The sequence below is a fragment of the Capra hircus genome (assembly GCF_001704415.2).
Source record: "Capra hircus breed San Clemente chromosome X unlocalized genomic scaffold, ASM170441v1, whole genome shotgun sequence".
Taxonomy (NCBI): Eukaryota; Metazoa; Chordata; class Mammalia; order Artiodactyla; family Bovidae; genus Capra; species Capra hircus.
The window spans coordinates 24,552,808-24,565,571 of record NW_017189517.1 but is presented as its reverse complement, the minus strand read 5'-3'; the positions used below and the strand labels follow the sequence as shown (position 1 = coordinate 24,565,571).

General features: G+C 43.5%; 2 protein-coding genes and 1 pseudogene across 2 annotated transcripts; 2 read left to right on the top strand and 1 right to left on the bottom strand.

The window, feature by feature from the left end:
* The first annotated feature begins 400 nt into the window (after positions 1 to 400).
* LOC102176862 lies at positions 401 to 2,274 on the top strand (annotated as a pseudogene).
* Positions 2,275 to 5,657: 3,383 nt separating this feature from the next.
* RNF113A (ring finger protein 113A) lies at positions 5,658 to 6,947 on the bottom strand. The gene has a single exon (XM_005700294.3). It carries the CDS (start codon positions 6,744 to 6,746, stop codon positions 5,715 to 5,717), a length of 1,032 nt encoding a protein of 343 aa, XP_005700351.2. The 5' UTR covers positions 6,747 to 6,947; the 3' UTR covers positions 5,658 to 5,714.
* Positions 6,948 to 7,000: 53 nt separating this feature from the next.
* NDUFA1 (NADH:ubiquinone oxidoreductase subunit A1) lies at positions 7,001 to 10,250 on the top strand. The gene is made up of 3 exons (XM_018044263.1): positions 7,001 to 7,199; positions 8,724 to 8,813; positions 10,099 to 10,250. Exons 1-3 carry the CDS (start codon positions 7,098 to 7,100, stop codon positions 10,117 to 10,119), a joined length of 213 nt encoding a protein of 70 aa, XP_017899752.1. The 5' UTR covers positions 7,001 to 7,097; the 3' UTR covers positions 10,120 to 10,250.
* The last annotated feature ends 2,514 nt before the right edge of the window (positions 10,251 to 12,764 follow it).

Here is a 12,764-nt window from a genome sequence, read left to right as displayed (position 1 = left end):
GAGACCTGGGTTCGATCCCTGGGTTGGGAAGATCCTCTGGAGAGGGAAATGGCAACCCACTCCAGTACTCTTGCTTGAAAAATTCTGTGAATGGAGTGAGCCTGGTAGGCTACAGTCCAGGAGTCGCAAAGAATCGGACACAATTGAGCGACTTTCCTTTCCAGTGCATAACTTAATGCCTGGCATATAGTGGGTGCTCAAAAACTATTTATTAGGCTAGCGGGAACCCCAGAGGGCGGCGGTGCAGCCGAGGGGCGAGCACGGACCGCGGGCGGCCCGGGCGTTGGTCCTGGGCCGCGTCTCGACCTCTCCGGAGCCGGGGGCAGGCCGCGTGAAGGTGACTTAGGGAGACCTTGCGGTGTTGCCGTGGATCGCGCCTCCTGGCTGGGCTGGAAAAAAGGCGGAAGGACAGGCCGAGCGCATTCGTGCGAGAGCCTAGAGTGGCCCCGGGCGGCGCGAGGAGCACCAGGCGGAGTCAGGGAGAGCTCCGGCCCTGCCCCAGGGGAGGATTTTGAAATTGGAACAGGAACAAGAAAAAAACCAAAATTTTATCAGAAGCGCTGGCGACTCTAGCCACTGAACATCACGAATTAGAGCAGTCTCTGGTCAAAGGCTCCCCGCCTCTGAGCATCTTTAGTGAGGGCGAGTCCTGTCCCTGAGCAGACTGGAAGCAGTGACTGACCACGCACTCCTTGGAAGAGGAAGCAGAGCACCCGAGCAGTAGACAGCACATAATGTCGGAAGGCAAGGACTCTGGTTGTGGAGACGCGTTCTCCAAAGGCATCAAAAAACACAGAACAAGCCTGCCCTCCCCTATGTTTTCCAGAAATGACTTCAGTATCTGGAGCAGCCTCAGGAAATGTATCGGAATGGAACTCTCCACAATCACCATGCCAGTTATATTTAATGAGCCTTTGAGCTTCCTCCAGCGACTCACTGAATTTATGGAGCATGCATACCTCATCCACAAGGCCAGTTCGTTTGCAGATCCTGTGGAAAGGATGCAGTGGGTAGCTGCCTTTGCTGTCTCTGCTGTTGCTTCTCAGTGGGAACGCACTGGAAAGCCTTTCAACCCACTTCTGGGAGAGAATTATGAATTAGTTCGAGATGACCTTGGTTTTAGACTCATCTCTGAGCAGGTCAGCCATCACCCACCCATTAGTGCATTTCATGCTGAAGGATTAAACCATGATTTCGTCTTTCATGGTTCAATCTATCCCAAACTGAAGTTCTGGGGGAAAAGCATAGAAGCAGAACCCAAAGGAACCATGACATTGGAGCTTCTTGAACACAATGAAGCATATACGTGGATGAATCCTACCTGCTGTGTGCACAACATCATTGTGGGAAAGCTCTGGATGGAGCAGTATGGGAATGTGGAGATCACAAACCACGAGACTGGGGACAAATGCGTGTTGAATTTTAAGCCATGAGGCCTTTTTGGTAAATAATTACACGTAGTTGAAGGCTACATTCAAGATAAAAGCAGAAAGCTCTGTGCTCTCTACGGGAAGTAGACAGAATGTTTATACAGTGTTGACCTGGCCACATTTGATGCTTACCAAAAAAATGATAAGAAAAATACTGAAGAGAAGAACAGCAAACAGGTGAGTGCTTCTGAGGAGTCAAATGAAATACCAGTGCCAGAATTCCAGAGCGTGTTTGTCATCCCTGGGAGCGTTCTCCTGTGGCAAATGGCCCCACGGCTTCCGAATTCGGCCTAGATGTATAATTTTACTAGCTTTGCAGTGGTTTTGAATGAAGTAGACAAGGAGATGGAGAGCATGCTTCCTAAGACAGACTGCAGGCTGCGACCTGACATCAGAGCCATGGAGAACAGGGAAATGGATCAAGCCAGTGAAGAAAAAAGCGACTCGAGAAGCAAAGAGTGGTACGCAAGAACAGGTCCAAGTCAGAGGACTGGAAGACGAGGTGGTTCCATCAAGGCCCTAATCCCTACAGCGGAGCTCAGGACTGGCTTTATTCTGGCAGCTACTGGGACAGAAACTACTTCAATTTGCCTGACGTTTACTAAAATGTAGGCAAGTTGGGGTGTTTTGGCTCATCCACAGATAAGTCTTAAATCTATGTTTTAAAATTTTCTTCCTTAGTTTCTCCTTATCTTTTTTCAAAGGGAAAAACCATCTCATGATAACTTGCACTTCACCCAACAATAGTGGGGCATAGGGTGATACTGGTGATGAAAGTCTTAGGAAAAATGGGTAATTCTGCTATCCAGTCATGCTTCTTTGAAATACTATTTTATACAGAGGTATGGGAAACTGCTGGCAAATATGCTTTTGATGTTTGCTGTTGCCATATTTACTGAAAGTTTATACTTAAATGTAACTTTAGCTTTATGGAATTATATAGTAACCCAAATAAAGTTTTTTGAATATTTTTATGGTGTCATGCTTGAATGTTTTAGATTTAACTTTGTAATGGTTAGAATTCTCCTATATGAGGTTTATATGCTCAAATATAGAGAAGGTTTTATGTCATTTTTGTACAGACTACATTGAAAAGATGGCTTTTCTTCACACTATTCCTATCAATTTTACTCCTTCCCATTCCTAAAAAGAAAAAAAAAATGCCTTAATGTTTGGAAGAGACAGTCCTGATTTGAAAATTCTAAACTGGAAAAAGTATTTCATTTGCTTATTTTAGTATTCTCAACTTACTTGTACAGTTTTCTGTAATTAATGTCATTAGAATTAAAAAGTGAATAAAACCTAGCAATTCACAAAAATACCATAGAAATAGAGGTTTTAGGCACCATCATTACATAATGACAAACCTTTTTAAATGCTTCAACTTCCATTGACAAATGCCACCAGAGAAACTCAGTTGTATTCATGTATTATAAATATCAAACTATATAAAAGGAGGTCTTATGCATTTGAGGTTTGCAAGGCACCTGTGTACTTAAGATATGTATGGAGACCTACTGTACAGTAGCTTTGCTCCTTTAATTGGGGTACATTAATCTTTTGGTATTTATCTACCCAATCCCAGACTGAGATTTTGCTCCTATGGGCCTTAGGTAACCTCCAGCAAGTTATTTCAATGGCTGTCTTGAAGTTAAGAAGTTATAATGAAATAATCTACCTGATGCTAATAACGGCTTTAGAATGGTAAAAAAAAAAAAATTAAATGAATGTCTGCAGTCCCCAGTCTAGTCCAGTCTGCCATGATATCACGTGGACTGGTGCACCAGCCTTCAGACTGATCTGTCTTGTGTCCAGATTCTACAGTCCATTCCCCACACTGAAGAATTATCTTTTTAAAATTCAAATCTGATCAGCTCACTTTCTTAAAACTTTTTGATGGCATCCCTTTGCCTTTCTGATAAAGTCCAGAGTCCTTAACATGACAGCAAGGTGGCTGTTCTTTGGCCCTGACTACCTGGCCACCTGTCTTTTTCCTCCAGCATCCTGGACTGCTTGGAGTTCTTAGCTGAAGCCAGTCTCTCACTTCAGGTCCTTGGTATCTACTGACCCTCTGACTTGGATACTCTTCCTAATCCCCATTTACAGGTCTCTAGTTGAGGGTCGTCTCCTAGGGGAGCCTCCTATGAACTCTCAGACTAGGTTAGTGCCTTTAGGGTCCAGCTGCAACTCATCTCGGCTGGCATGCTCTTTATCCCCCCATATTTATTTTATTTATTTTTAGCTATGCCGCAAGGCTTGCGGGATCTCAGTTCCCTGACCATGAATTGAACCCAGGCCATGGCAGTGGAAGCCCAGAGTCCTAACCACTAGGCCACCAGGGAACCACCCCCATATTTAATTTTTTTCTAATTTGTAAGAACTATTTAGTTTTCACCTATGAAATGAAGTTGCACCATTTAATTAGAGTAATAAAAATAGTTCTTTTAAAAATTTTAATCATAAACTTTGTAAACATGAAAAATACCTTGAGCATACCACGATTTTTGCTACTCATTGTCCTGTTTCTTTCCATAACACTTGTTAGAACAGTTTACTTTGCCTTCCACCTCAGTGTGTGTGTTAAGTTGCTTCACCTGTGTCCGACTGTCTGTGACCCTATGGACTGTAGCCCCCAGGCTCCTCTGTCCAAGGTAATCTCCAGGCAAGAATACAGGAGTGGGTTGCCATGCCCTCCTCCAGAGGATCTTCCTGACTCAGGAATCGAACCTACGTCATTTTACATCTTCTGCATTGGCAGGCAGTTTATCTACCACTAGCGCCACCTAAGTTTCTCTTTCTCCGACTGCCTCTACAACTATTTCTTTCCTTTCTGGTTTTTTTTGGTCTCATCCCTTAAATGCTGTTTTCTGTGTCATACTTTCTTAAGCCCTTTTCCCGCTAGGCTTCTCATGTATCCCCACTGTACTTAATACATTCTGTTAAAGAATATATGACATTGTATGAAATGACTTTGATTCTGAATTCTCTCAAGGGCTGGAATTGGCTTAATCCTGAGAGGTCAGCCCAGTGCACTTTTGTTTTTGTACTCATCAAACCTGCACTGTGTGATGTCCAGCTCCATGAGGTCAGGGGCTATGTCTATCTTCTTTGCTAATATCCCATATGCTAGGCACAGTGCCTGACAAGGGTGGCTCCTCAAAGAATATCTTTAAATAGATTAATGTATATGAATATAAAAACTCTAACCCACAATTTATTCTTACATCTTTTCCCTGGGATCAGCCCAAATTCTACTCAGATCAATAAAAATTTACTAGTCATTTGTCCTAACTGGCCTCCCTGCCTTCCATCTTGCTGCAGTCTGATAGCCTGTAACCATAGTTATATTTTAAAAAAAAGTTTGTGTTCCCCTCCCCAAATCTCTTTACCTACAGAATATAGTCAAAGCTCCTCGGCTTGGGTTCAAGGCTTTGGCCCCGATCTCCTTTTTCAGACCTCTCTGAGTTTATTTATTAAGTGCTTCTTATATGCCAAGCACTGGCCTGGTCATGGAGGAATTAACAGGCTAGTTGGGAAAACAGGTACATAAATTAATAGGGCATGATCAGCTTTATGAAAACAGTTTCAGACAAATGTTAGGTTTTTGCCTTCTGCAGGTTCACAAGTTCAGTCCAGAACTGCATAGGGTCACTACCAGCTACATTTCAAATGTTCAACAGCCACATGAAGCTAGTGGCTATCATATTGGACCCCGGAGTACAGACCATTTCAATCATCCATGGAAGAAGTTACCTATGCTTCAAGGAGAGCAAGGAGCAGTCCCCATACACAGGTTGCAGGGCTAGCTACCAGTCCCCCATCCTAATTCTCCCACTCTTACTGCTCCCTCAGCCCCTAACACACACACACACCTTGGCTGGGGTGTATTTTGAAGTACTACAAGCTCCCAAAAGATCATGCATGAAAATACTTTTGTACATTATTAAGTGATGCATAATTGTGATATAATAAATAGGTTCAGTTCTTGTTTTTATCACAGCTTTGGTCACTTCAAGCAAATTCTAGCTCTTTTGTTGAACTTCTCCCATCCCCCAAATTTATGTAAAAGGGTTATGAAAAGTAACTGTTACACACAGGCAGCATTTATGCCAGGTAAAGCTCCAGATTTTACCTACCTTGATGCCTTTGCAAGCCACCCATCCGGGACCCCACTTCACCACCCACCTTTTCTTCTCACTCACTTTCCCCAGAAAGGAAGCACGAGAGTTAAAATTTCCAAAACAACAAAACGTTTATTTTGAGATTTGAGAATAATGGGAAAATTTAAGTAATGGGAACTGGATCCTCATCGGGGTCTTCTGGGAAATCTGAAGCACCACCCCCTTCTGCAGCTCGGTGCTTCTCCAGTTTAGCAATCAATTCTTTCGCTGGATTGAAGACGCCATTGGTCTGCTGGTCACAGACATAGCAGCGCGGGGTGGTGCGGAAATGCTGCAGCGCGCAGCTCTCGCAGAAATAATGCCTGCACTTGGTGACAACTGGGTTTTGGAAGGTCTGGCGACAGATGAAACACTTGAATGGTATTTCCTCCTCATCGCTTCCCACTTCATAGTTTTCATCCTCATAGACACCATAGCGACCCTCATCAAGCTCGCGTTCGATCTGCCACCCGTGCTTGTAATCTGAACGGTCATGGAGGAATTTGCAGCTGTCTCCGAAGCCGCAAAAGCCAGTCTCCTTGTAGTCCTTACAAATGTCGGGCTGGTAATCCCAGCGCACGGTGGCACGCAGATGCTCGGGAGCTCGGATGGGGCCCTTCCTCACCATTCCGGAGGAAGCATTGCCCATAGACGTATCCTTCGGTTTCATGTATTTTTGATAATTATTGATTCCCCGATAGATCTTGTCATCTTCCTTGCCCCTCAGCTCTTCCTGGATCTTCTGGCTGCGCTCAAAGATGGCTTGTGCGTCACGCTCCTTCTCTGTGTCTAGCTCGTAGACAGCAGTCGCCCCCATATCTTCTGGCCCCACGGGTTTCGCCGAGCGAGTGGACTTATAGACCACGCCGAGACTCTCGGATTTGTTCTCCTCCTCCTCCTCGCTACTCAGGTCGCCGTATGCCACCTTCTGTTTACCACTGCCACGGGTCTTCTGTATCATCGGATTGTGGACCGCTCGCTTCTTTTCCGGGCGAACCACAGTGTTCCCTTCGTCACTGCTGCTGCTGCTGTCTCCGGACTCCTGGTTGCAGATTGGGCGCTTTCTGCGGCCTGCAGCCACTTTTCGCCCAGGCTTCTTGAAAAGAAAGGTGCACACCTGGTCTGTCGTCTTTCCTGGGGAAAGTTGCTCTGCCATTTTTAGAGTCTTGAGGTCCGAAACGGCGATGGTCTACTGGCTGGCGCGGGGCTGGCTGGCGTTACTGCACGTCGGGCGCACGACTGCGAGTTGATGCAAAATCTGCTGCAGAAAGAGGACTGCGGGAGCAGGGAGTGTGCGAGAGCGCAGAGGACTGCGGGAGCAGGGAGTGTACGAGAGCGCGGGCGCGCGCCCCTCTTGAGCCCTGCCGCGCCCCGTCGCTTCCTCTGGAGGCTTACGTGACTCCGGCCCCGCTCGCGCGCAGCCGCGGAGCTTACCCGGAAGAGATCGAAGCCGGGTCACCTTTAAGGGACCTGGAAGGGAGTGTTTGGCCTCGGGAACGGCGTCGAGATGTGGTTCGAGGTTCTCCCCGGGATCGCCGTCATGGGCGTGTGCTTGTTCATCCCGGGAATGGCCACCGCGCGCATCCACAGGTTCAGTAACGGGGGCAAGGTAAGGCGGCTTCTCCGGCCCGGCGGCTGATTCCATCGCTGCCGTTACGTAATGGATGGTGGCGTCGGGAGGCCCTTAGGATCCGGAGGCTGTCTCCGAGATGGTAATACTGAGATCCGTCCTCGCCAGTCTTTTTTATTGCCTAAAAGCGGAGACTTGAGGAAGGAAACCCGTCCGGAACCGTATTCCACTTTAGTAAGGATTTAGTAAGGTTGCTGGGTAAAGCCAGGGCGGGAGGGTGGAGTAGAGACTGGGGGCTGGAAAGGTAGGAGATTAAAAGAGGCTAAGTCTAAACTCCTAGGCAGAGGAGAAAGAACATAGAAAGTATTAGTCGCTCAGTCGTGCCCGACTCTGCAATCCCATGGACTGTAGCCCGCCAGGCTCCACTGTCCATAGAATTCTCCAGGCAAGAATACTGGAGTGGGTTATCATATCCTTCTCCAGGGAACCTTCCCGACCTAGGGATCGAACCGGGGTCTCCTGCATTGCAGGCAGATTCTTCACCGTCTGAACCACCAGGAAAGCCCTACCTAGGCAGAGAAGAGAGGCGTCAATTAGTCTTGCCTCCACTCCAAGTCTCTTTTCTGGCTGGATTTTGATTTTAATTTCTCGCATCCATATCTCGGTAGCTTCTCGTTTTTCACTTTTTCCTAGCCTTGATTTATTTAGTTTGTCTTGTTTTTTTTGTTGTTTTGTTTTTTTTTTTTGTTTTTTTTTTTTTTTTTTTTTTTTTGCCTTGACGCGCTGTTTGCGAAATCTCAGTTCTCGACCAGGGATTGAACCCCGGCGACTGGCTGTGAAAGCGCCAAGTCCTAATCACTGGACGGCCAGGGAATTCCACTTAATTAGGTTTTTACCTTGACATTTTTTTTTAATCCCCCACTTTCTCTTGTAAGCCTTTAGGAATTTAGCTCAAGCTCCTGTTTTTCACTTTAGGATTGTGATTTTCCTCTCTAACTAGTTTTTTAGTCAAGTCAAGTGGAGTCGCTCGGTCGTGTCTGACTCTTTGCGACCCCATGGACTGTAGCCTGGCAGGCTCCTCTGTCCATGGGATTTCCAGGCAAGAATACTGGAGTGGGTTGCCATTTCCTTCTCCAGGGGATCTTCCCAATCTAGGAATCAAACCCGGGTCTCCCGTAGGCAGATGCTTTTACCGTGTGAGCCACCAGGGAAGTCATAAAGTATCCGTGTATTTGGTTTCTGGTTTTGTGATTGTCTTTCACTTGTGACCTACCGCTGTTCTTTCATCTCAGTGTCCCCAAAAGGAACAAGTAGTCATGACTTAAAAAAAGAAAAAGAGGAAAGAAAGAAAATGATGCTGGTTAAAACAGAAAGTGTAAGAAGTCATGGTTACCGTCTTAATTCTAAAGTTTAGTGGTCTGATTTTATTTGAGTCTATGTTAATTTGGTTTTTATATGAGTGATGATTCCATTTTTCTGGAATGTCACTTATTAAAGTTCTGATATCTCTCTGTTGGCTCACTCACCTTTATAAACTGCAATAATGATTTCCTTTCATTGTAGGAAAAAAGGGTTGCCCATTATTCATATCAGTGGTATTTGATGGAAAGAGATAGGCGCGTCTCTGGAGTAAACCGTTACTATGTGTCAAAGGTAAGATGGCTCTGATGCTAGCTCACCTGTCAGGGTTGAGGTGCATTCTGGTTAACGTTTTCCAAAGGGCTCACAGCAGACTGGGAAAATGCAAATTAAAGTAGTACAGTGCCTTTTACATACTTAATGATCATCTTATTCTCTGCATTGTCTGCCTGTATCCTTTCTTGTTCTGTTGTCTTTTTTCTTTTTGATTTATAAAGGTTCTTATTATACATTACAGATGTTAATCTTTTGTCTCTTTTATATGTGGCAAATATTTTTCTGTCTGCTGTCCTTTTTACTTTATCCTGGCTTTCATCAGATAGATTTTTAATCTGGATGTTCTGTTTGTCATAGTTTACATTGATACAAAGGACTTTCGTATCCAAGATTCTAAAAAATATTTCTACAGTTTCTCCAAATACAATTAACAGTGCTTTCCCCTTTTTCACAGTTAGTACTCTGACCTGTCTACAGGTCATTTGGGGGTATAATGTGAAGCAAGGGTTTAGCTTTAGTTTTTTTCCAAGAAACAGCCAGTTACAAGAATTATCGTATAGAACAGTCCATTTTTTTGTTTGTTTCAGATACCACTCTAGTAAACTAAATTTCCATATACACATGGGCCTGTTTCACTAATGTACTCTTTTGTACTCCATTGGTTTGCCGGTTCATGCACCAGTACATTAAAGAATTACTATAATTTATATTTGATTGAATCACGAAATGACTTTTTGTGGGTCAAAAATGGTCAAACAATAGCATTTCCATGTAGTTCGGCCTAATAGTATGTTCTTTATGTTGTAGAAGTTTGTCCTCATTCTTTAAAAAGATTATTCCTACAATAGAAACAGAATACCTGGACTGTGTTATTTTAACAACCTGGAAGAAACGTCATCACTGATGACACTTTTACTCTATAGTTTCTGAACCATTTGGTTGTGAACTGAGTGTGATAGAATGGTCTTCTGAACGGTTGGGTGGGGGGAGTGCGGGGGGAGGGTGGTCCCTGAACTTGAATTCTGACTCTATTACTTCCTGACTGACTTAAGCAAGGGTCTTTTAACCTGGCTGAGCCTTCGTTGTTTTGTTTTGTTTTTTTTAACTTTTTTCATTTGTAAAAATGTAGAATAAGGCTAATCATCTCTTCCTGATGTTGGCTGTTGTTTTATAAAACAGTTTTAAGTGATATGTTTGATACTGTCAGAAATGAAAACTAGGACTCATTACAGGTTCTAGGAGTCATTGTACATCTTTGAGAAGAACAGAATTCTCTCATTTTCCTTTTTAAACTGTTTTTCAGGGTTTGGAGAACATTGATTAAGGAAACGTTTTCCTGGTTGATGAAGAACAACTCGGTCATGCTCTTCTATCCCTGCTAGTAGATTATGCAGCATATTGTGTAGCATGCATTGTATTTTGTAGTGTGTAATAAAAATAAAAAATAAAATCAGAGGTTTTCTTTACTTTTTAAAATAATACTACACAAGATCAAGACGTCTACCTGATGTATCGTGATCACTTAAAAAAAAAACTAGAAGGCAACTGAGGCTTGTAAAATTACAGCTGTAATATACACCAAGCACCAATAACTGCCCAGTGCATGATGTGTCCAAAGGTAGTTCCTACTCTTGCAGTAGATGTTAAAATATTGGAAAACAGTGTTTCTTTGGAGATGGCTGGAAGGATACAGAAAATAGTATTTTTTTCCTCGTTCCTTTTCTGGGTGAATCCCTATATGCTTAAAATTCCAGACTGCACCTTCATCGTTCGTGCATCCTGTATCCACATATAGTAGTCACTTAAGTGTTGATTCTTATTTTAGCTTATTATGTAGAGCAGCAACAATGATTATGTTTATTAAAATGAATGTATTTGAAATAAAGAATTGCATGTCCAGTGCTAAAGGTAACCAGATAACATTAAGATCTGAAAAGATGTAACTACTGTGAAGAAGGTGATAATCCATGTGTATAGATCAGCACCCCAGGTGACCACGGAACCTCTGGGTGAGAAAATTAAGTTACCTTTCTTCTCCCATCTTTTATCCGGGCCTTCCCAGATGGTAAAGAATCCACCTGCTAATGCAGGAGATGCAGGTTCAATCCTTGGGTTGGGAAGATCCCCTGGAGAAGGGAATGGCAACCCACCCCAATATTCTTGCCTAGGAAACCCCAAGGACAGAGGGGCCTGGTGGGCCACAGTTTGTGGGGTCGCAAAGGAGTCAGACATGACTGAGCAGCTAAACAACATCAACAGATTTTTTTTAATCCAGTTTAACATTTGATCTACTGATTAATTTAAACACACCTGCACTGTATGGCTTCCGTTGACCTCATCTTACAGGACAGTGCTTACAGAGGACTGAGGTGGCAGTCACATTCAGAGGAATACTCTATATTGTGCCACCTTAAAGGAAAGCTGTGGTCATGATTACAAATTTAATACCACCTCTGGTCTAATGATATTATACAGGGCTCATTTTATGATTGTTATGAGAACTATCTGGAAAGGAAGAGAGAGCAGGTAGTACAGAGAGGAATACAGGAGACTTAACATTACTAAATCTGTCACTAACTTTTGATTTTTAGGTCTGTTCTCTGTCCATGGGCCTCTAGGTGGAGCCTATCCACTAGCAGATTCATCCTTAGATAAATGTCAGGGCTTGTCACAGCAAGGAGCTGCAAAGTGACAGAAATCAGTTGGTCAGGTTCAGCATTAGCATCCGAATTCTTCAACTCCCTTTTTGGTAGCACTTGCTATGAAATTTAGCCTTATTTTTATACTCTACTGCCAGGGAGTGAACCAGATTAAAACAATTTGAAGCCAGAAGACTATAGTGATGCTTTGCAGCCCATGTTTCTCTTGATTTTTTGAAAGTGCAGTTAGCCAGAAGGGTTTTCTTATAGCAGCTCTGACAGATGTGATCTGGCTACTGACCTCAGATTCACTACTCACCTGCTTTTGAGGCCAGTTGAAAGGACGCTTGGGAAACGATGCCATTCATTTGGTTTTATTGCCTTTTTGACTGAAGTATAGTTGATGTACAATATTATATAAGTTTCATGTACACAACAAAGTGATTCACAATTTTTAAAGGTTATACTCCATTTATAGTTATAAAATATGGGCTATGTTCCTTGTCCTATACAAGGCATCCTTGTAGCTGATTTTATACATATGGTTTTATTCTTTATTTTTAATTTTTAAAATAGATACCATACATAGCTCAAAAATCTGACAATATAAGTTGTTCAGTGAAAAGTCTTCAAGTTCCCTGCCCATCACCTACCCTGCTGTCACACTACCCTGATGGGTTTCTATGCATGGAGAAAAATAAACACATGTTCTTCTGTCTTCTGTGGTGGTAACACTTGACATGTATTTTACCTCTGTCACTTGTTTAGAAGAATGGTTCTTGTTTGAAATTATGTTTAACCAGGCTGCCATCATTATTTCTAGGGTCAAATGAAATCGTCACTAGGAAAAGACTTTGAAAAAGATTGGAGGAAGCCATACACTTTCAGAAGGGAGAGGAAGAGGATGGCCCTACCCTTTGTTTGGGAAACACTTTAAAGTGAAATATTTATGGGAAAAAAAGACATTCTAGAATCAGCAATTCCTACTTATAAGGACCCTTAGACATTTAGTCTAAATTCAGATTCTTCAGATGAGGAAACCGGTTCAGGGATGAGAAGCAGTCACCTGGCTAGCTAGTAGCAGACCTAGAGACTAGAATCCTGGTGTCTTGACTCCCAACCTCCTGTGCTTTTAGTCTTTGTGGCTCACTTCAGCAAACCCTTCCTTTTATCTGGGCTTCCCTGATAGCTCAGTTGGTAAAGAATCCACCTGCAGTGCAGAAGGAGACCCGGGATTCATTCCTGGGTCAGGAAGATCCCCTGGAGGAGGGAAAGGCTACCCACTCCAGTATTCTGGCCTGAAGAATTCCATGGACTGTCCATGGGATCG

Coding starts and splice junctions, on each gene's coding strand:
- RNF113A (XM_005700294.3), bottom strand. CDS start 6,746: ATGGCAGAGCAACTTTCCCCAGGAAAGACGACAGACCAGGTGTGCACC.
- NDUFA1 (XM_018044263.1), top strand. CDS start 7,098: ATGTGGTTCGAGGTTCTCCCCGGGATCGCCGTCATGGGCGTGTGCTTG. Junction 7,200..8,723: donor GGTTCAGTAACGGGGGCAAG/GTAAGGCGGCTT, acceptor CTTTCATTGTAG/GAAAAAAGGGTTGCCCATTA. Junction 8,814..10,098: donor ACCGTTACTATGTGTCAAAG/GTAAGATGGCTC, acceptor ACTGTTTTTCAG/GGTTTGGAGAACATTGATTA.